This window comes from Malaclemys terrapin, chromosome 1 (assembly GCF_027887155.1).
Source record: "Malaclemys terrapin pileata isolate rMalTer1 chromosome 1, rMalTer1.hap1, whole genome shotgun sequence".
Lineage (NCBI taxonomy): Eukaryota > Metazoa > Chordata > Testudines > Emydidae > Malaclemys > Malaclemys terrapin.
The window spans coordinates 120994718-121018661 of record NC_071505.1 but is presented as its reverse complement, the minus strand read 5'-3'; the positions used below and the strand labels follow the sequence as shown (position 1 = coordinate 121018661).

At 41.4% G+C, this 23944-nt stretch overlaps 1 protein-coding gene across 1 annotated transcript in view; it reads right to left on the bottom strand.

Moving 5' to 3' along the window:
* Positions 1–23944, bottom strand: part of RASSF8 (Ras association domain family member 8) — a 138951-nt gene that overhangs the window by 15079 nt on the left and 99928 nt on the right. Inside the window, exon 2 of the mRNA XM_054037102.1 lies at positions 9463–9665. Coding sequence (XP_053893077.1) covers positions 9463–9580 — 118 coding nt within the window. The 5' untranslated portion in view covers positions 9581–9665. The remainder of the gene's footprint in view (positions 1–9462; positions 9666–23944) is intronic.

Genomic DNA, 23944 nt, shown 5'->3' with positions numbered 1-23944 from the left:
GGCCCAGATTGCAGAGTTAGTGATTTTATATAGTGTAACAACCATCCTTTGAATCCAGTGCTGCCCTAAAACAAAATCTTTTATCCAAGCTAAATATTATTTGATTTGTTCTCCAGGCTACTTATGGTATAGATTAATTCTCTTTTTATAAACAAACTTCAAACTCCAGTTATAATGATAATGCTAATTCACAAGTAAAAATGCAAAGTTCATTTAAAACAAACCTTAATGTTTCAGAATCAGAAACCTTTAAAGCTAAATCGTTGTTTGTAATCTGCCACCGTTAGCGAACAAAGACAAGCTGCTTTGATTCCTAATAAAAAACAGTGGTTCTCAGGTTAAAGAAAAATTCACTGTATTCTGTTTCTTGCAGCATATGTTCCATGCCAGCAACTCATGACTCAGTAAAACATAGTATATCTTTCTGAATTGTGCAGTTTAGATATCTAATCACAGAAATCTGTACAAAAAATGAGGTTGAGAGAACATTAAAGTTGTACAGTTAAGCACCAAAAGGCATAAAATGTCAAAAGCTAAGGTTACATGCACAGTTTTAACTCTGACCTCTTGTGCATATATATTACAATACAATTTTTATTTATGATGCCTGCTTAGATAATTTTTTTCACATCTTAGCTCAGAGCCCAAACATTTTTCTCTACTCACTAAGGTACATGTGTAGCATCTTAGAAAAGTCTTTTATTTTTGTATATGTCTGGTGGATCAATGTGCCAATGAAAATGGTCTGTCTATCGATGGACTACTATTATATAGTAAGTTCATTATTGAGAGAAAAAGGAGTCAGAAGTCCTGCACTATACAATTTCCCTTTAGACAAGCAGCAATTCAAGAGTAATTTAAGCAATTCAGTAGTTTGAGCACTGGCCTGCTAAACCCAGGGTTGTGAGTTCAATCCTTGAGGGGGCCACTTAGGGATCTGGGGCAAAAATCAGTACTTGGTCCTGCTAGTGAAGGCAGGGGGCTGGACTCGACGACCTTTCAAGGTCCCTTCCAGTTCTAGGAGAGAGGATATCTCCATTATTATTATTAGATCTTTGGACTAGTAGAGGCCCTGACTGCAGTGGAGGACAAAGAGACAGAAAGGTAAGTGAAGGAATGGAGAGCAAGAATGCGAGACTTTGAGAAAAGAGAATCAGTGCCTACACCATCCCCAGTCTTCATAAGCCAAACCAGCACAAGACAAGAAGGATCAAGAAGAGACGGTAACATGAACAAGGAATGAGACAAGGGAAAGAACCCGGAGAAGCAGGACAAATTATACAGAGAGAGAGAGAGAGAGGTGCAATCAATAAGGTAGGTTTTTGGTGGTAGGGTAAAGCAAGGAGAGAACAACAAAAAAAACAAAGCAGGACCTAAAGGATACAGTGACATGGGGCAGAAGAACAAATTAAAATCCCAGAGTGTCCCAGTTTGAAATGAACAGATTCATTCTGTGAGGCCCAAACAATGAATAGTATAGAAAAGATAGAGCAGGTTCTTCTGTTCACCTTCTCTCATCATACAAAAGGACAAGGGGACATTCCCTGGAATAAAAGGCAGCGGATTTTTAACTCACAAAAAGTAGTACTTCTTCCTTACAATGTACAATCAGCTTTTGGAACTCACTGCCATAAGATAACACTCATTAGGATTCAAAAAGGGACTGGGCGTTTGTATGGATAACAACAATATCCAGAGTTACAACAGTCAGGATTAACCCCACCAAGAGTTTGGAAGGAATATAAACTCTCATACCTCAGGGCTTAAACCAAATGTTAACTGTTGGGGATTAGAGGAAGTTTTCCCTGTTGCCAGGTTATTCCACAGGTGACTACCGCCAAGGTTCTTCCACTTCATTCGGACACGTGGCACTGGCCATAGTCAAAACAAGACAGTGGACTAGATGGACCTTGAGTCTGGTCCAATCTGGCAATTGCTAGTCAAGATGTGACTGCTATAAAAACAACTAGAAAAGAGAGCTGTGTGTTTATCCAATGTAAGACACAAATAGGACTAATCTGGTCCATTTACTATCTACTTGGATCTCAAATGTGGCGTTCTAACCCCAGGAAAGAGATGGAAGAGAGAAATTTGACTTTGTCTTATTTATCATGACAATTTAAAAGGCTGTTTTTACATGGTTGTTTTTAGAAAAATTACATGTGGCTAAACTGTACTTTTAATCAACTTTTTTTTAAAATGTGTGAAACATTTTAGGTCCGATTTTGTTTGATTTAGCAAAAGTAGCAACGCTAAAGCTCTAATGGCATTGATGGAAAAATAATTGCTAGTAATTTTAATAAAAATTTAAGGTTTGAACTCAATACCTTTGAACTATGAAGCTGACATTTGATCCACTAAGTGACACAGGCTTAAGCAATTTAAATTCATAGCAATTTAAAGGCATTATTCTGGTTACCTGAGAACTCGTTTTCCATTAAATGTCAAGAATGATTAAAAGAATCAAAAAATTAAAAGTAAAGACTAGAGAGTTTAAATTACTATGTGCTCCCATGATCTCTATCCATGCAGAAAGTAATGGAAATCAGATTTAGATCCTAGTCTTATAAAAACACACACACATGCTCAACTATACTGATGTAAATAGTCCTATTAAATTCAATGGTACTGCACATGTGTCAAGTTATTCATGGGCATAAGTATTTATGTGACTAGGGCTTGTCTACATGACAAGTTACAGTGCAGCAAGCCAAAGTGTGAATGTACAGTGCACCACTTTGCTGCACGTTAGCGTCCCATGTGGAAACTGCTACAGCACAGCAAAAGTCCTAGAACACTACTGTTCACCAAGCTGCACTCTGGGACTTTAGGTGGACTGTAGCAATGTCCACACAGGAGGATACTGTACAGCAAGCTGATGCACTGTAGATTCAAACCCCACCTTGCTACATGGTAACTTGCCATGTAGACAAGCCCTGAGTTTATGATGTCCTCCTTCAATAAAAAAGTGTGAGCACAAAGTAATACCTCTATATTCTGGCAAGCTATTATTTTACTATAAAATACTCTGCACTCTTCTACTGACTTTCATCTGAGCACCTCAAAGTGCCACACAAACATGAAGCCTTACACATGATGTAACAATTTTACAGATGGGTAAAGTCAGGCAGAAGATGTTTGAGTAAGCAGCTTGCCCAAGATCAGAGAGCAAGTCATGGCAGATTTGATGATAAACTAAACTAGTTTGGCTCACAGTTGCAATCTGTACCACTAGACAAGACACTTCACCTTATTAACAAGAGCAGCAAAAAACAAACAATTTATTTTATGTGATGACAGTGCTATTATGTCTGTGGAAAAAAGAGTCAGAAAAAACTTATTTGAGCAAGGCAATATCCCAGATTCTAAAAGACAAAGTTGTGGGGTCATCCTATCTCACTGCTATCTTATACTTCCATTCTATTAACAACTCTGTCTTTAGAAATAGCAAAGTTACATATTTAATTTGTAGTGTTGTAGCAGTGTTGGCCCAGGGTATTACTGAGACAAGGTGGGTGAGGATCTCTTTTATTGGATCAACTTCTGTTGGTGCAAGAGACCAGCTTTTGAGCTACACAAACCTGAAGAGCTCTATGTAACTTGAAAGCTTGTCTCTTTCACCAACAGAAGTTGGTCCAATAAAAGATATTACTTCACCCACCTCATCTCTCTAGAAGTAACATACACAAGTTTTAAGCTGTACTACTTTATACCACATGATTACACTTTGATTTTTTTTTTAAACCCAAACTCAAGCAATAATGTGTTTTTTTTCTAATCCACTGTAGATTTGGTGCAACTCAGTTTCATCTCAGAGTTTTTACAACAGGTGTGTTCCACAGCCAACTTTGGTGTTTTCTTCAACGGAAATTACTCGCCAAAAAGGTAGCGTTTATGTGATTTCCCAGATCTAATCCTAGCTAAGCCATAAAATGCTGTAATGCATATTTGGAACAACTTTAACAAATCTTTGCTCTTTCTTCATGAGTTCATCTAGCTTTCACAAAGAAACGAATACACTCCAGGAAACCAATAAAATATTGCTTTGATGGACTGCATTTTTTGAAGAGACAGCTGTGTTTCTTGTTCAATGGGCCCATGTTTTGCTGATATTCTGCTACAGCTAAAAACATCCCTATTTAAAGCAATTCTGTCATTTTAATTATTTTCCACAGGAAACTGACTAGGACAGAAAAAAAACAAAAAGGTCTTTGGTTAGGAATTCAAACTTAATCTTCTGGAGACTGAAATATTCTATTTCCATGAAACAAACATACATTGTCGTTTTGACTATTAAGGACCCATTTATTCCCTGGAGGGGAAGGAAATCATAGCAAATGCAATGGGTGGTTATAGGGGGTAGGAGTCGGAGGAAATCACTACTGAAAAACAGGACAAGTGTACTGATGACAGTAATATTCATTGTTCTTCCTCTGGAGGATAAGTCATATTTTAGCAAGGTAGGGAGAGGAATTTTGAATGGAAAAACACTAAAGAAAGATTACTAATATCCACCTAGGGCTTCCCATTCTAATCAGGTAGGAAGGTCACACTATGTTCTTTCAGATAGGGATCATTTTTATTCTACAGCCCCAAACTTGCAATGTGATCTGCATGGGTGGACAGCTGTGCTCACTTGTACCACAATGAAAGACTGGGGCCTGTGACAGGATAGTACTTAGTACAGTGGGGTCCTGATTTGTCTGGGGATTCTAAGCACTGCTGTAATACAAATATTACTGACATGTTTTCACCTCTAAGTTCCTTTTAAAAAAAAAACAGCTTGTAGTTTTCAACATTAAAAAAAGGGGAATAAAAGAGAAGATTCTCTTTATCAGAAGCTGCACTGGTGAAATGTTCATAAGACCCCTCGCAGAAAAACATTAGAAGTACTAATGCTGGTAAGAAGCAGAAAACTAGCACGACTTGTCTATTTTAAATAATAAATAATAATAAAAATAATAAAACAATGATGAGTACAATGGAAAAAGCAGCTCACGTCTCCTGGCAAAAGTTCCTTTTCAAAGTGAGACTTCCTGCTTTTCTATTTAAATTGTAAGCTGCTTGTTTTTAATTTTACCTTTTGGAGAAAGAAAGAAAGAAAAAAAACAACAAAAAAACCATCTCTCTCTCTTTATGGAAATTGTGTTTCTCTGACTCTTCCAGCATGGTTAAGTTTTCCTCACCTTGTAACAATCATATAGTACTAGATGAAACCTGTACAGTGTAACGTAATTGTTCCTCAATATTCCAGTGGGAAATTTTTTCAACTTGGTAGTTCTACTTCTTTACTGAAGAGTGTAGATCATCTCCTCCAGCTAAATCATTTCCAGCTCCTTCCAAGACACAGCTATAGGAAAATGTATTATCTGAAAGTGGTATTCTTTCAGCCATAATGATCTCCCGGATCTTTTTTTTAAATCAACTTTGCTATTTAGTTCAAAATTTGTGCACTTTTCATGTTTCTTTAAAGGCCAAGGAGAACTCCAGATTTAAAAACAAAACAAAAAAACTGACTTCCAAGTGAGATGGAAACGGAAATCTAATTTAAGTAAAAACTTTGAGCAGTATCACTTTATATTTATAGATATAGAGGGGAAACAAATGGGATTCTACATGAAAAGTCTGCTGTTTTCCACAGCATACCTGAGTAGTTACATCCATCAGAAATGCAATCTCGATGGACACAAGATAGAAATGTGCTTTCCATGGAAGGACCAACAGAAAGGGCCACAAACTTGTAGGATAAGACTTTTAACCTGTGCCTTACCCTACATCAAAGTATGTTAGTGGCAGAACTCTTACTAATTGCCACAGGATCAGGCCCCAAGTCCCCAGGGAGCAGGTCCTCACCTGGTGTAAACTATCATAGCTCCATTGTTTTGAATGGTGGTCAAATAGCATTCCTCCACCTCAGTCTCTATCTGACTTTCCCACCCAAAGCCCTTACTGAGGGGTAAGCAACTTTTGGCTATTTCTCTCTTCCTTCCTGAGATGAGGAGGTTTTCACCAGTCTCTTACTGGTCGAGTGAGGTGAGGCCTAACACTCAGATTGATGGCATTTCTGTGGTCTGTAATGTGATAACTTTTGAAGACCTGCAGCACCAACTGGCCACTGTCAAGGGAAGAGGTGATGAAGGCAGGCATCAGGGTTAGGGTTTAAGGTTAGGGTCCCTGGAGTGAGTGATGATTGCTTGAGTTAGTTCTGGTGTCAAAATATTACTGCTCAGGCTTCTCTGTCTGCATTAACAAAGGGGCACCATCAAGGGGAAGATGTTGATATGAAACTGATTAAAACAATGAAGAAAAGAAGAGGAGCAGTTTAGACACCAGTGAAATTTAGGTTTAGTGGCAGTATCTTGTAAAACTTCTATGGGTTCAGGGATAGATGGTGTTCCTGCCTGTCATCATTGTTTGTTTGGCCAATATGAGATTGGTAGAAGCCCACTCATCACAGCAAGGAATGAAGAAATCAACAAATGGTGCTTAACACACAATAAGGGTTTGGGACAGAGAGGAAGTCCAGGAATCGGAGAACCACTGATTGAGTGAGCCAAAAGAAGCAGGAGTCATTGGTGTACAAAGGAAGTGCAGCCATTCGGCTGAAGCTGAAAGAGATACAGGTGGAAGAGTGCCAGATAGAGACTGAGCTGGAGGGATGCCACTTGTGTGAGAAGAAAGCATGTCAGTTCCTGCTAGACAGAGGTGAGACTGGCAGTTCCAGAGCAAGAGACAAAGAAAGAGGAAAAAGCTAGAGTAAATAAGTACAAAAGCACAAGCCAAAAGAAGGGGGGAGGGAAGAATGAGTGATGTAGTGAAGAACAGAAACAAAGTGCAGAACCCAGAAGCAGAGTAGCCCCTTTCTGACCTCCCCAAGTGCCCTTTAAAAAACCTGTTGTAAAATTATTTCTTCAGTACTGTGAGAAAAGAGGCAGCTGCATTGTATTTGAGATGGTTCGTGAGCTACGAATGACTTTAAGGGGTAATGGCAGTTACCACTGGCCAGTGCTTTCATCAGACGATCCTACTGTAAAAATCAGTCTGACGGCTGCAAGAGCTCCTGGTGTTGTTTTGGCACGAATGATGTACCTGCTACATTCCAGGTTGGTCGATAAACAGGTTAATGGGTCTGTGCAGCTTTGCAATGGTTTTTAATCTAGGACAATCACATAATCACGTACAGTTAGAAATGGAAAAACAAAAAAAATATCTGCAAAGCTTTGGAAGCATGCCAATAGCAGCCTCTGAGACAGATGGTTATTAGCTTGGCATGGCCGGTGTGACTTACCTAGGACACAGACTCTGCACCATTGAAGAACCAGCCAATAGTGACTGGCTCATATCTGCCGCAAAATGCCAGATGAGGGCTTTCCTAAGGCACTGATGGCTTATAAGTGGCTATAATTTTTTCAAGCCCCTCTGACAGATGCTACTGATGACTAAGCCACCTGACAAGCTGGCATGGATGGACAAATCAATTCGTATGGATGCACATAAGGCAGTGCTTAACTTGCTGCTGGCAGAGATGGTTATTCCCCTTGTTGTGTGAGTTTTAAAAAAAATAAAGAGGTCATTTCATCCAATAGAATGCACAATCTCAAAATTCATGACAGGCTTTATAGAAGGCCTAGGGGAGGCAGGCAGTGACACTGTCTGTTCTCCTAAAGGGTTAGTATCCCTTTCCATTTTGGTACCTGAGAGCTCGAATGCATAAGCCATTTAAGTCTGGTACATAAATGACTTCACTTTAAAGATGTACATGCAGAATACAAATTTTGCTGCATGTGGGTGACATCAAACCACTTATCAAACAGGCTTGATGTCCTTCAGTAGGCCCTAGAAGCATAGGGAAGATGTTGGATCATGAGAGAAAGGGTTGATTGGTGGGGGAAATATAGCGAGATCTGAAAAAAGCTCTAGAGGTAGGTCTCTGGCCAACAGGGCCAGATTAAGGAATAGATGTTACAGGAATGTGCCTGTGGCCCCAGCTCCTAGAGTCAAAATAATCTAAAATTATAATATAAAGTATATTTCTAGCCCTCACTGTTGCAAAGAAAACATGACCCAAGTGTAGTTGATGCACCAATGTTTGCTGAACTTTGCAGAGAAGCCATAGCTTTGAGAGGTGTGAACTGCTCTATTCATCCCAAAGGGTTGTGAACAAAGCTGCTGGTCTTGGGGGGGTCTCTTGCCAAAAACCCCAATATTGGGCTCTGTGTGGGAGGGCTGAGGACCTTTGCTGCTCTCAGCCCACCACTGTTCTGCTGAGGTGGTGTCAGCAGAAGTTCTCCATGGCATGGGTTTTCTTACTTGAGTCGGCTCCACGACTTTGTAACTATTTTTTTAAATTTGAGAACAGTCTGGCAACACTGATAGATGGCCACCGTGGGTATGTCTGCACTGCAAACTAAGCCTAGATCTGTGGGACTCAGGCTTATGGACTCAGTGTTTCTAAGTCCGTGCTTGGGTGTCAGAGCACTGTAAACCTGGGCTTACAATAGCTGGACTCGTGTCTTTCAGTCCAGCTAACACGTCCATGCTGAATATATGTAGATATTCTGACTTGTGTCTATGGCCAGATCTGTGGTCACGCTGCAAAATGATAGAGCTTAGACCTGAGTCACAATGGGACTCCAGGATCTAGATCCTAAGGGTTGGGTCAGAGCCTGAGTGCCAGCTGACCTGAGTCAGACTGATGTGTGTGTGGATGGAAGGAGAGGCTAAAACCTAAGTCCGAGCCCGGGCTTAATGTCCAGGATAGACATACCCTGCAAGTACTCGAGTGAATGATGTCTACACAAACTGTCTTAGCAAATAGCATCCAGAACCCTGAACACACTTCTTATGCAAATATTCAAGACACACCTACCACCACACAGTGCTAATGAAAGGGTAACATTAAGAAGAGAAGAACTGAAGAGACTACACTCTATTGATGGGCAGCTAGGAATACTTGCAGTGTATATAATTTCAATGAATATCACCAGCTTGTATAAAAGACAGCTAGTTATTTTATGCTAGCTCAGTTTTTCCTTGGTACTTAGCAACCAGCACTGACAGTTTAGTCCTTAAAGTCTATTAAAGAAAATATGTGGGCTGTATTTACAAACTCAAACAAAGAGCAGCATGTTATTAGCTGGAGAGTAACTTCATGCAGAACTAAAAAGTTTGCCGATATGTGCATACATTTCCTTTTTGCAAATTTCAAATGACTCATCATAGCTCTATATTTTAGCCAAACCCTGAGGGGCCTCAAAGTTTAAGTCTAGAAAGGGACCACCAGATCATCTAGTCTGATCTTCTGTATATCACAGGCCACCAACACCACCCCACACTAAACCCAACAACCAAAATTAAACTAGAGTATTACAACCCTCAGGAGACTAGGCTATCCTCCATCTGGTTTAATAAAATACATCACACCAATTCATTCCCACCAATCCAAGTAATCCTTTTCCATACCTATAGCCTGAGCCAGGGCTATCACCACCTCCTGGCAAGTTGTGACTTCAGTGACGCCACAAACAATTCTCTGGACTCCATCCACCCATACTTTGAGCTCCATGGTGCACCAGATCATCCAAGAGCCATGAATGCAGTCATCAGGATGTCAAGTCATGTTTACAGCTACACCAAAGACGATGAGGCTGACTTCTAGTCATCAGCTGGAAAAGAAAATAATTCTGCCTTTTAGTGGAAGGCATTGACAAGTTATATTACAAACAAACAATAATTTACTTAACATTTATGGGGTTAGGGGTGGGGGAGGCCTACTTCAATGTCAAACATTTTAAACCGAGTTAGGTTTTGTAACATGGAAAGAGATGCAATTTTTATTTTAAATGAACTCATTTTGAGGGCATTTCTGCATTCTCTTTTAGAGCTGGAAACCCTAGAACAGCAGCACTGTGGTAGGTCTCAAGAACAAGAAAATGAAACGGATAATTCCTGTTCAAGATGAGAAAATTTCATAGACACGAAATAAAAATAAAAAAACCTAGCAGAAATAAGGAAGAGTAAACCCCATTTTAAAAATTCATATGGTTTTAATAACCTGCAGTTTTACTAACAGCTTTTTTAAAATATGATTTTAATTTTACCAGTGTCTCTTTACTCACTCTCCTCTTTTCCCCCAGCTACATCAATTTACTCTAAAGTAATAAACTTTAAGGTTTCATACAAGTTTTTTGCCTACCATATAGTACTCGGCAAGTATTTACAAACAGAAAACTCAACATTTTGAGAAATGGGCAGAAAGTAATTCCTAAAATAAAAGTGAGAAAAATAAATAAAAAGGCCCTAATACATTGATTGGATCTCTCACGGGATTGGTAACTTGTTGCAGAATCTTTTGGCACTAGTTCAGTAGTTGAAATAGGCAGTGGTTTCCAACTGATGGCTGCTAGAGTGGGCTTTAGACCCTACCTCTTCCCTTTTGAAATTTAATGCAGTGGGATGTGGGTACTTAACTCCTAGGATACTTTGAAAATTCTGGCCCTACTCACTTCATGAAGCAATTTGGTGATCACTGTCCAGTTCCTACTGCAAAAGCATCCACATCATAAAACCCATTGTTATCTTGCATCATTGATGGCAGGCTCAACAAAGAGACCAAACAGACATGGAAACAGACACAGCTTAATGCCACTAAATCGGGTGGCCCAGATAATCTCCATCCAAGAATACTAAAGGAACTGGCACATGAAATTGCAAGTCCAATAGCAAGGATTTTGAATGAATCTGTAAACTCAGCGGTCATACCCTATGACTGGAGAATTGCTAATATAGTTCCTACTTTTAAGAAAGCAAAAAAATGTGATCCAGGAAACTACTGGCCTATTAGTTTGACCTCAATTGTATGCAAAGTCCTGGAACAAATTTTGAAAGAGAAAGTAGTTACAAGTGAATGGCAATTGTGATAAAATACAACATGGTTTTACAAAAGGTAGATTGTGCCAGACCAACCTGATCTCCTTAATTGAGAAGGTAACTGATTTTTTAGACAAAGGAAATGCAGTAGATCTAATCTAGCTGGATTTCAGTAAAGCATTTGATACAGTTCCACATAGGAAATTAATAGTTACATTGGAGAAGATGGGGATTAATAGGAGAACTGAAAGGTGGATAAGGATCTGGTTAAAGAGGTGACTACAACGGGTCATACTGAAAGGTCAGGCTGGAGGGAGGTTACTAGTGGAGTTCCTCAGGGTTTGGGGCCAATCTTGTTTAACGTTTTTATTACTGACCTTGGCACAGAAAGTGGGAGTATGCTAATAAAATTTGCAGATGACAAAGTTGGGAGGTCCTGCCAATACAGAGGAGGACCAGAATATCATACAAGAAGATCTGGATGACCTTGTAAACTGGAGTAATAGAAATGGGATGAAATTTAATAGTGCAAAGTGAAAGGTCATACATTTAGGGACTAACAAGAATTTTTGCTATAAACTGGGGGCTTATTATTTGAAACTGACAAAGGAGAAAGACCTGGACATATTGGTTGACTATAAGCCATCAATGTGATGCAGCCATGAAAAAGGCTAATGCAGTTCTAGGATGCTTCAGGTGAGGTATTTCCAGTAGAGACAGGGAAGTATTAGTATTACAATACTAGGCACTGGTAAGACCTCATCTGGAATTCTGGTCTTCCATGTTTAAGAAAGATGAATTCAAACTGGAACAGGGGCAGAAAAGGGCTACTGGGATGATCCAAGGAATGGAAAACCTACCTTATGAAAAGAGACTCAAAGAACTTGGCTTGTTTAACCTAACCAAAAGAAGGCTGAGGGGAGATATGATTGCTCTCTATAAATACATCGGAGGGATAAATACCAAGGAGGGGAAAGAGTTATTTAAATTAAGCACCAATGTGGACACAAAAACAAGTGGATATAAACTGGTCTAAAATAGTTTAGGCTTGAAAAATAATTGAAGGTTTCTAACATCAGAGGAGAGAAGTCCTGGACAGTCTTCCAAGTGGGGGGGCGAAAAACCTACCTAGCTTTGAGACTGAGCTTGATAACTTTATGGAGGGGATAGTATGATGACCCTGCCTACAATGGCATGTGGCCCATTGGTAGGGTTGTCAATTTTCTACTCGCACAAAACTGAACACCCCGGTCCCTCCCCCCCCCCGAGGCCCTGCCCCTACCATGCCCCTTCTCAGAGACTCCACCCCCACTCTCTCCATCCCGCCCTCCCTCTGTCACTCGCTCTCCCCACCCTCACTCACTCATTTTCATGGGCTGGGGCAGGGGTGCAGGAGGGGGTGCGGGTTCCAGCTGGGGGTGCAGGTTCTGGGGTGGGGTCAGGGATAAGGGGTTTGGGGTGCAGGAGGGGGCTCTGGGCTGGGGAGTGGAGCAGAGGGGTTCTGAGTATGGGAGGGGACTCCGGGCTGAGGCAGGGTGTTGGGCAGTGGAAGGGGGTATGGGCTCTAGGCCGGGGGGTGCGGGTTCTGGGGTGGGGGAAGGAATGTGGGATTGAGGGTGTGGGAGGGGGCTCGACTGGGGCATGGGCTGGGACTGAGGGGTTCGGAGGGCGGGAGGGGGATCAGGGCTGGGGCAGGGACGCCGGGGGAGGGTGCGGGTGGCAGGCTCCAGTGGCGCTTACCTCAGGCAGCTCCCAGAAGCAACAGCATGTCCCCCATTCTGGCTTCTACGCAAAGCCGCAGCCAGGTGGCTCTGTGCGCTGCCCCATCTGCAGGCACCACCCCCGCAGCTCCCACTGGACATGGTTCCTGACCAATGTGAGCTACAGAGCTGGCGCTTGGAGTGGGGGAGCCCCCTGGCTGCCCATAGGTGTACGAGCTGGAGAGGGAACATGCCGCTGCTTCCGGGAGCTGCGCGGTGCACAGAGCCACAGCAAGCAGGCAGCCTGCCTTAGCCCTGCTGCACCACCGACCAGACATTTAACGGCCTGGTTATCGGTGCTGACTAGTGCCGCCAGAGTCCCTTTTCGACCGGGTGTTCCATTCGAAAACTGGATATCTGGCAACCCAACCATCAGTGACTGCCAGTAGCAAAAATCCCCAATGACTGGAGACGGGACACTAGACGGGGAGGGCTTTGAGTTACTACAGAAAATTCTTTCCCAGGTCCCTTGCTGGTGGGTCTTGCCCACGTGCTCAGGGTCTAACTGACTGCCATATTTGGGGTCAGGAAAAAATTTCCCTCAGGGTCTGACTGGCCTAGGGTTACCATATTTTAATTTAAAAAAAGGAGGACACTCCGGCCCCGCCCCAACTCTGCCCCTTTCCCGCCCCCAGCCCCACACCTTCCCCAAAGTCCCCGCCCCAACTCTGCCCCCTCCTCTGAACGCTCCGGCCCCCTGCTCCTCCCACTCCCCTGCTTCCCACGAATCAAATGTTCGCAGGAAGCCTGAAACAGGGAGGCAGAAGGTAAGCTGGGGCTAGGGCTGGGGCGCGGCCCAGTCCGCCCCCCCCGGCCGAGCGGCTCCCTCCGGCAGCTGGCCGGCCCAGGCCAAGAGGCTCTGACCCCGGTGTCTCCCAACCTGGCTCGGCTCGGGCCCTGGGGCGGTGGCCCCAGTTCCGGCCCGCCCTAGCCCCGGCGGCCCCTGGCCCAAACCCCATGACCCCTCCCTCCCTATTTTCCCGGATATGTCCGGCTTTTTGGGATTTCCTCCTGGATGGGGATTTCAGGCCCAAAAAGCCGGACATGTCCAGGAAAATCTGGACGTATGGTAACCCTAGACTGGCCTGTCCTAGGGGGTTTTCGCCTTCCTCTGCAGCATTGGGCATAGGTCGCTTGCAGGTTTAAACTAGTGTAAATGATGAATTCTCTGTAACTGGAAGTCTTTAAATCATGTTTTGAAGACTCCAGTAACTCAGCCAGAGATTATTGTCCTATTACAGTAGTAGGTGGGTGAGGTTCTATTGCCTGCAATGTGCAGGAGGTCACACTAGATGATCACGATGGTGCCTTCTGACCTTAAAGTCTTTGAGTCTATGAACACTGAACTACCTTCTCATCTCATTCGCTCCCAATCTGGAAGAAGGGACATTGGGAAGACACTGCAGTGATGTTTACATTGCCATTGCCACTGCCCACATGCTACCTGCTTTGCAAATAGCGGCCTTCAGTTTCCAGTTGTGCTAACTATCAATCCTGAACCTTTCACATACAGTATATTGCACTGAATATATTACCAACACAGAGACAAATTGCACTGATCTGCCGCTGGCATAATTCAGTGCATTTCCATTGCCTTTAGTGAAAATATGCCAGGTTACTCCATCTGAAGAACTGGCCCATTGCATTCTATCACCACCACATCCAACATTAAAAACAAACTTCCCAAGAGGGGGGAAAAAAAAAAAAAGATATTCTTCAATTTTAAAATTTAATTTTGAGTAAACAGAAATGCAATATAAAATTTATTCCCAAATTCATCACTATGCTGGCATTGGAAAGAATGGAACTGAAAGCACAGGAACAGCAGACCAAAAATTGGGAGAACTAATTTGTGAGCACCTCATAAAAACAGTTTGTTCCTTGCTCATTCCTTGTGATCAGCTGCCGGTATAGACCTATCCCTCATTAACAACAGTCAAACCATGCAAGGATTGTCAGCTTTAGTTTCAAACTACCTATAGCTCTGAATAAATGTGGTTTTGCACAGTTCAGCTTTCCAAGGTTGTGAGTGAGAGAGAGTGTGCGCGCGCTGAAACAAATCTGTCTGGATTATGTCCCACAAAAAGTTAATTTCTTGCCAGGACAGTGAAGATGTTGAATTTCAAAGACTTCAAAGTAAACTCCAGGGAAGCATTACTTAGATGGCTTAAGATAGGATACTAGTGATGTTGGTTTGCCTTCTAAATCGTAAATAACAGCTGAATTATATAACAGATGGAGGAAAAATAAACTAAGTTAATTCAGCAAAGGAAACTGAAATATTTGTGTAATCCCACATGGATAAAGGGTGATCAAACAAGAGAAGATGTTTTTAAAAGTACCAAGAAAGTGGACAACACCGGGACAAAGAAAAGAGATCTGAAAGTTACTTAGAGGAGATTAGCAAAAGAAAAAGAGGGCCTGGTTGCACAAAACAGCTGGAATTTGATGATGCTGATGGATTTAGTACAATTGTGCTTGCAGGCAGAATTGGGGCAGAAAGAACTCGAAGTAACTGCTAAATAGTTCCCATTTTACAAATTGTAAACTGAATTGCATTCTTCTTAGGATGCAAACATTCATCAGCTTCTATATGTAACAAAATAGGAGTCCAGCCCAATAGTTATAATATAGAAGAGATTATTCAGTTTTAAGCCCAGCATCTTGTTGCTACAACTGGCAGGTATCTGAAGTGCTGTTCAGGAGGCATACTGATCCTCATTAGGGAGAGTGTGACTCAGAGCCAACAAAGGGCTCCCTTTAACCGCCCCCCAACATGCAAATAGGGCCTGAACCAGCACCCACTCAAGTCTGATTCAGGCCCTTCTGAAGCAGCATTGAGGGACTCAGCTGTGAAGTCTGTCTGCCACAACTGTGTGAAATACATATTTCAAAAAACAAAAACAAGGAAGGACTAGTGAATATTTGATTCCAAATGTATAAATAAAAGCAGATCTCAAATATGTTCAACTCTTTAAACTCAAAGTAATATATGTCAGGACTCTTTAAGAATTCTACTTCATGCACAGTAACATTCTTTTCAGTAAGCATCATGTAAAATTAATCCACAGGGGGATTTAACAGTTTAAACAAATATACTTCCCACATATAAAATTGTATTTCAAACACAACCTGCATATGGAAGTATTACTAATACAAATACTGAAATTGCTCATCTAGTTAAGACTACTGCCATGTACCAATCAACTAAGGATGTCTTTTATTGGCCCATAATATAACAGAATGACTGAAAAGCCTCATAAAAGGTCCCATCAGTCACCTTTAATTGTTTATTCTTGGAAAGGCTGTCTTCGCAAATAAACAGACTTCACATTCCAAGTGAAAATGTAAAGAACTTTGCTAATTAATTTAATATACTGCTGAGAGTTGGACAGTTCAGATTTACTGGCACAAAACAAGCCATCTCTCTTTGTGACAACACACACGTCAAAGAATCCAACAGCCTTAATTGTTTTTCTGTCTGTCAACATCCAAAGTATTATTTTAATTTAGCAAGACAGCTAGCGCTCCCCCCCACCCCGCAGTCAGCATACCTAATTAACAGTCCTGCATTCAGTGTAGCACACGGTTTTGCATTTCCATTTTCTGAATGCCTTTATTTGAAAAAAATCAAATTATTTAGTAGAATATTGCAGTCACTTCTTGCTTCAAAAAAGCAAATGTTCTGAACATTAAAATCTCTTTTGCAGTGGTTCAAGTTAAAGAAAAATACTGACATTTGAAATTTAAAAGGGCCAAATAACCTTACTGGAATAAACAGGAAAAGGAAAGCAAAACAACGAAAGCAGTTTATTGTACGTGCTTCAATCAGCATGGCATCAGTGCCCAGACAGGACCAAATGCATGATCAAAGACATTAATATGTCAGGCTTCCTAACATCTGCCAAATGGAACACACACATGGACTTCGGACACTATGGTCTGATATAGTGATTTCAGAATATATATTACATGCTTCCAAATAAAGCTAAACTGTTATCAATCTAATGTAATGTGGAATGAATCTGGATTATAAGACTCCTGTAAACTTTTTATAGTATAATGTTTGAGAAAGGAGAAAAATCTTTTGGCCTTTATAACCATCTCTCTTCCCAAAAGAAGCATTCACTTATGAGGCTAGACTACCTTTTCTATTACAATTTGTTCCTCCCCTCCCCCCGCCTCACACTTATTCAAGTCATTGTTCGCTGCCAGCAAACTCTTAATATTGTCCAGTTATTGGTTTTTCTATCTTCTCAGTGAGGTATTTGCTGGTAAAAAATAATATATATTTTTTTTACATTGGAGTTAGTGCTCAAAGTGTGTTAGGCACTAGGCAAACCCAGAACATAACTCTTGCCTCAGCTCTTGCCTTGAATAGCATATAAATTAGTCACCTTAACTAGGACTGGATAAAAATAAGAACTAGCTTGAACCTCTTAACTAAATGGAAAGTGAACTTCAACTACCTTGGATGTTTGAATACAATTCAACTAATAAAATAAAAATCTGTGCCATGTTGCCCTAGTTCCTGGTTTTAGCAAGGATTGGAAAGAGCTGTGAGGATGACTCATATTGTTCTATAATATTTCTATACCAAAGGAGGTTTGAAACTTAACCGTACAGGAGATGGGCGTGAGTCATAGTATGGCTCTCATCAGATATGTCCTAAAGTTCTTGTATGTTTTAGGTCCAGAATTTTGGTCCAGCTCCATCTTAACCTGAGCCAAACCTTTTCAAGTTTGACGATCACAAAGCTATACTTTCTTCATCTCTTCTCTGTGCCTTCTTCCAATTGGGCTCATATCTAGAGCTCCTCACTTATTTTGATTCACCATGCTCAAACCCTTTCCCTTAAGGCCCCCCTTTGTCCCATTCTGTTTTAGATCTTTATATTCTCTTATTTTCTAAAGGAAAAAAATTGAAGTGCCACTATATATGGGTATACTAACTATATTGCTGTTATTCTCTATCCCACAGCTTCCCTTCACTACTGGTTTGTCACCTGCACAACTATGCTATGGACTGCAAGCTCGTTGGAATAGATCTCCTATTTTTGTGCCTTCTCTGAAGTGCCTGCCACTCTTTCAGGTGCTGTGGAAAAGTAATTCATAATAAATATCTATAAAACCTAGCCCTTCCCCAGAAGAGTTAATCATTTCTGATAATTTAAAATTAACATGGCAGTTTCATACCATCCCTCATCTCTACATTGTCCATTTAGATTGAAGGCATTTCTGGACTGGGATTAGGGTGAACTCCTGGTTCTATTGAAATCAAAGGCAGAGTTCCTGCTGACTTCAGTAGCACATCCCTGGTCGGCTTCTTGACTATAAAGCAACTAGCACACCACTCAGCTATAGAAATTACTTCATTACTAGGTCGGAGTAGATTAGCACTATATTGGCCAAGAGTTCACCAAATCGTTCCTCTCTATTCCTTATCTCTCCAAAAACTGTCTCACTGAAAGCTGCACCTTCTTGTGCAATTTGACCTAAATGATTTGACCAGAACCAGCACACAGCTCCAACTCCCCCAACTCCCAGGTTCCACACCACCAGTCAGCTGTGGGCTGTGCCTTCTGCTACTCAATGACATTCTACTGCATCAGAATCTGGATTCCAAATACCTCCCCTACATCTAGGCTAGGTTACAGGCAAGAGAGTCCGTCAAGCTCTTTTGAAATATATAAGCATCTACGAGGGTGTGGCATTACCCCTGATGGACAGGGAAGAAAGACTGCTCCATGGGATTTCTGGTATCCAGGAAGAAAGTAACATCTTCCAGATGACTGGGAATGGAGAACTTGCCATTAGGAACAAGACAGCTAATATTTAGCTAAGCCTCCTGCACAATATGGTGACTGGGAAAGATCCTGTAAGGTTCTCTGTCCCACCAGTAAAATCCTTTTGATTACACATTTGATTCAGGACACCAACTATGAGGTCTCTTTTCTGCAATGTTTTACTTGGTTCTTTTACAGTTTTATGTAGCACCTCATCTGCCTGAGCTAGCTTTGGTCATGAAAATGAAAATACCTGCCTACAGAAGGTACATCAAGCCTCCACATTTTTGGTGGGTCACAAGAGATGATGACCCTTACCTCACAGGCAATGCTTAATTTGTGCCAGGTCTTAGCCCCGACACCTCTAGGCTTGGCAGTTCATACCCCTGGCACCTCTGGGCTTGCCCTGTCAGTTATGAAAATAAAAAAAGTTGGTTGAGCCTTGGCACCTCCTTCATTACAAATTAAGCACTGCTCATAGGCCTAACTCACGTCCATGCTAAGATAAAAATCAATTCCATTCAGAAGTCATGCAGGACCAGGACCAAGGAAATTTTGGCTGTAGCAGTGCCAGAAAGCCCTGATATAAAAGTCTATCTGAACTCTCCATTAACTGGAAGAGGGGTTCCCCTAGCAATAAGCACCCCATCTTCAGGGAGTCTTGCCGCCAGACAAGGAAAGAGGCCCACCCAAACCCCAAGGATTGTTGTTTCCGATACAAGATATTTAGCTGATTTACATCCAGGGAACATTACAAATAGCAATCTAGCAGCAGTTGGCTGCATCATTATGGTCTTAACTTGTTTGGCATCCTTAACAGTGCTGCACGGAATTGAGGAAATGAAGCATTGCCTCTGAACAACAGAATCCACAGCAAGCCTGCACTAATAAAGTTCTTCCTGATTATAGAAGATTTCCTATTTCTCATTAGGTTTCAATTTTATCTGTCTGTTGTAGAGATGGGGAGATGGCAGAATCTCCCCTTTACAATTGAGTAGGGAGAATTTTTCTTTTTGGATGGGGGGACATGGATTGCCAGTGTCAGCTGGAGTGGTAACTGAAACACTCAAACCCTCCTCCCACCCTAAAATTTACACAATTTACTTCAATATTTTAATTTATGTCTCTTCAATTCCCACTCTCACCCACAACCTTGGGATTTGTCGTCTTTTTCTTTATTCACATATCCGCTTCCCCCCACCATCTTAGCACCCCCAGCTCCTTCTATGCCCTCTCTGGTCCCTATTTTTCATTCTTGCCCCTCTCCTAGTACATAATTTTTGCTCCCCTCTCCCTTGAGAAAAAGCTTTGCAGCTACATCCCATTCCCAGCTGGCCACGTTGACTGAAGCCTGCTGATCAGGTGCCTTAGTTCAGCGTTGTCTCTTCCCCTTCTTTACTGCATTCCTGGTGTCGGTGGGAAAGGTGGAGCCTGTAGTTATTTCCCTACTGTGCCCTCATGAGCTCTCATGACTGAGCTGAAGACCCCACCAGCATGTCTAGCTCTTCCTACCCTATGAAGATGCTGCTGGAACAGATGCAGCAGCGCTATGGTGTAGGCCACGTTTGACGACCCCCTCCTCTCACTCCTGCTGACTGGTGATTGGCTACATTGTTGTGTAAGGCTGACCTGCGACTCCACTCAGCACTGAATCAAGCTGACCATGAAGTGAGATTCTCTGCAGGATGGCTTTAAAGCCTTACGATTGCAGAGCGAATTTAAAGTCCATCTGCCTATATAGAATCAAGCCTACCCATTGCTATTGTATTTGGTCAATACTTTGTACTGTTAATAGTTTCAAAAGCAGCTCATTCAATCCTTGCTGCAGTGCTTCAAATGTAGGGTTTGGCACACTTGGACGCATCTCAGAGTACCCTGGAAGCATCACAAAATTTATTGCAAGGAAACAAAACGGAAGGTATACTAATGGAACAGATGGCCTATTTAATTTCCTTGTTTTATTTTGCCACTATTGGGAATGGAACTTTAGCATTTGTAACATTACTTTAAAAAAAACCACACATATACACACTTAATCTAAAAAGAACAAAAACAATCTGGAGCTAAGGTCCTCCCTCGGTCATGCCTAAATATAAAAAATGCTCTTTTCTAAGATCACTCCTGACCTCAGGCACAAAAGGGGAAAGGTTTTCAGGCTATAGGCTTAACTCAGACATACCACTGAGCCCCAGTGATGGTCTTTTCCATCTACTGCACCAGATCTCAATGCAGCTCAGAGTCTTGAAGTAGACAATCTAAAGCACAAAGATAGGTACCAGCAAATCAAAAAAGTATTCCATACTATTAATTGGATCATTTTGGAGAGCTGCAAGCAAATTTATTTTTATACATGTTTGGCTCAGACTCAGGTGAGGACTGCTAGTAAACAGGATCCGAAACCTTTCACGTCCTGAGTCACCACTTTGAATCTGGCTCAGTTTGGTAGTAAACATCTGACAAAGGATTGTTGTTCTGTGTGAAACGAACTGGCAGCATCAGTCCACATTCCAGGTGCCCAAATTACAAAACTATTGGCACAACTGGTTTTAATTGGCAGTTTAAGTAGAGATCAAGGATTGAATGGGCATGGAAAGTAAACATCTCATCTTTGCATGTCAGCCCTGCAGATCTGGGATGGGGTGTGTTGCTGTTGTAACATAGGGAAACTTATACTGATGCTATCTGGGTTTAATCTGTTTAGTGGACAGAAGATGTCACTCTCCAGAGGTATCAATCCAAACCTTTCTTCCAGTGCGAACTATACAACTACTCAACCAATCACACACACACACTTAATATCAATTCCAGCACGAGTCATTCCATGTCAAGTCAACAGATAAATTCACTACATTGTGGTGACCTCCTGGGCCCCTAAAATCTCACTTCCTTTGTTCTATATGGAGAATTTACTGAAGCTATGTAGCAAATGCAACACTACTGAAAAATAGCAACTTTCAATGGAGGTAACTTCTGGAAGGGCTTATGCACATGGTCCCTATTTGTACAATGTAATGTGATCTGGAGTAGAATGGTTTGGTATTAAAAAAGCCAAGTCTAGGGAACTAATTCTATTGCAGCACAAAGATTTAGAAGACAACTGAACTACAACGTATGCAAACGGCTTCAAAATTCCCATCATGCCACAAGTACATCCTGAGGTTATCCCTCCAAATATCCTCAATTCATAATGGCGTTTCTTCCCATTGCTGTATGGGAGCAGGTTATTTTCTTAATGGGCTTCACAAAACATTAGTCAAGGCAGACAATTCCTGTTTGTTCACAGTTCACAATATCCCCTGTACATGTTGTCTGCAATTGCTTAAGACCTTGTCAGGAATTTGAGTGAAGACATTTGTCCACAATAATTGCCTGCATTTAGACCAAAGCACTAATGAAATAACCAACTCAATTTCAACAGTAAGTAGTTTAACCCTTGTTTCTGTGAAGTTAAGTCAATTCTTTACTGTTCATTCAGAAACACATGCAGTACCTGCCAAGTTCTTTATTTCTAAACAGCAGTTTTCTGTCAAGAGGAAAAGAGCATCTGAAAAAAATTAACAGGTGGGAAAAAAATGTTTCCATCCTCTAACATGAAAGATTAATGCAAATTGATTAAGCTTAAAAAAGCCATAGACCCCCCTTACCACACCTCTCCTATTTAGGCTCAGGCCCAAACATAAGAAAATGTCACCCTCAATCACTACATTTTTTGAGAAAGTTACAGGTGTGGAATGAACTGACATCTCAACCTTAACTCTTTCCCTGAAGATATCTTAAAAACAAAACAAAACAAAACAAAAAAAAAAAAACAGGCTTTACAAATGAAGTGTTTATTTTTTTTAAAGGAATTGGCTTAGAAGTTTTAAAGTGTATGGTTTACTGCACACGTGACTATTAAAAAAAGGAGAAATTATCTCAATGCAAATAAATAAATGAAGTTTATGAAACAGAAATAAAGCAAGGCATTTACAGCTCAACCAGCATACCATGGATTTTAAAATGGTGACAGACTCTTGACAATTTTCTTCAGCGTTAGAAGGTCACATCATTCCTTAAATAGATAATCCTCTAAGAAGTCCCAAGTTACCAACTCAGAAGCCCTTAAGGGAAAAGGCCTCAGGGTATGCCTGTATAACAGGGCAAACCAGGACATAATTTATTTCCACAATGGAGTTTTTAAAACAAACTAACCTGAAACAACATCAGTTAAATAAAGTGACTAGGCAGGGAGGAGAGAGGGGAAAAAGTTCCCTTTCTAAAGTTTGTTTTGTTGGCTGCACTTACTTTCACAATTCCCCCAAGACAAAAAGAACGAACTTCTCTGTGCTTTTCCATCCCCTATTTATAAGGGTCACCTGCATCAATTAAGTATTTCACATCTCTAGGCAATTAAGATTTTTTTAATTGAGTTTTTTCATCAAGGCAAATTTCCATGCAGTAAAGTCATAATATAGGGCAATAGGTTAGATATTCCTAGGTACTCCAACTCCATGCTGGGAGATACGGAGTTCCACTAATCCTGCTTTTAACACAAATACAATACAGAAGAGATGAGAGCTCAAATACTCCTTTGCGAAATTGCCAAGAACCTTCCATCATCTGCTGGAGAGGCAAAGACCCTGGCTGCTCCACTCTCCACCTCCCAGAGCAAGGGGATAGGCTGATGGTCACTCCACTATTCTGCCTCTCTGAACTCAGAACTTTGACAAGATCCTCCCTAGTGGACAGCCGGAGAAGTTGTCATTTCAATTTTGCTTGTTTGGGGAAAAAAATCAAAATTTTATAGCAAAATTGAAGTTTTCCTGCAAAAAATTTCAGTTTTGCCAAAGGGCATTTTTCATTAGAAAAACATTTAGATGAAAATATTTTGACCTGCTCTAGTCTTCATTTCAACTGTGTCAACCCTCTCACTGAGTCTCTCCAGCGGCTCCCTCCTTTCTCCATTGCATCAACCACAAGCCACTCAAATATGGCGATCAGCTAAACCCTGAGCATGTGGGCAAGACTCACCAGCCAGACACCCAGGAAAGGATTCGCTGTAGTAACTCAGATCCCACCCCATCTAACATCCCATCACAGGCCATTGGGCATATTTATCACTAATAGTCAAAGATCAATTAATTGCCAAAATTACGCTATCCCATCATACCATCCCCTCCATGAACTTATCAAGCTTAGTCTTGAAGCCAGATATGTCTTTTGCCCCCACTGCTCCCCTTGGAAGGCTGTTCCAGAACTTCACACCTTAGTCTAATTTCAAGTCTAAACTTCCTGATGGCCAGTTTATATCCATTTGTTCTTGTGTATACATTGGTACTGAGCTTAAATAAATCCACTCCCTCCCTGGTATTTATCCCTCTAATATATTTATAGAGAGGAATCATATCTGAGTCTCCTTTCATAAGACAGGTTTTCCATTCCTCGGATAATCCTAGTAGCCCTTCTCTGTACCTGCTCCAGTTTGAATTCATCCTTCTTAAACACGGGAGACCAGAACTGCACACAGTATTCCAGAGGAGGTCTCACCAGT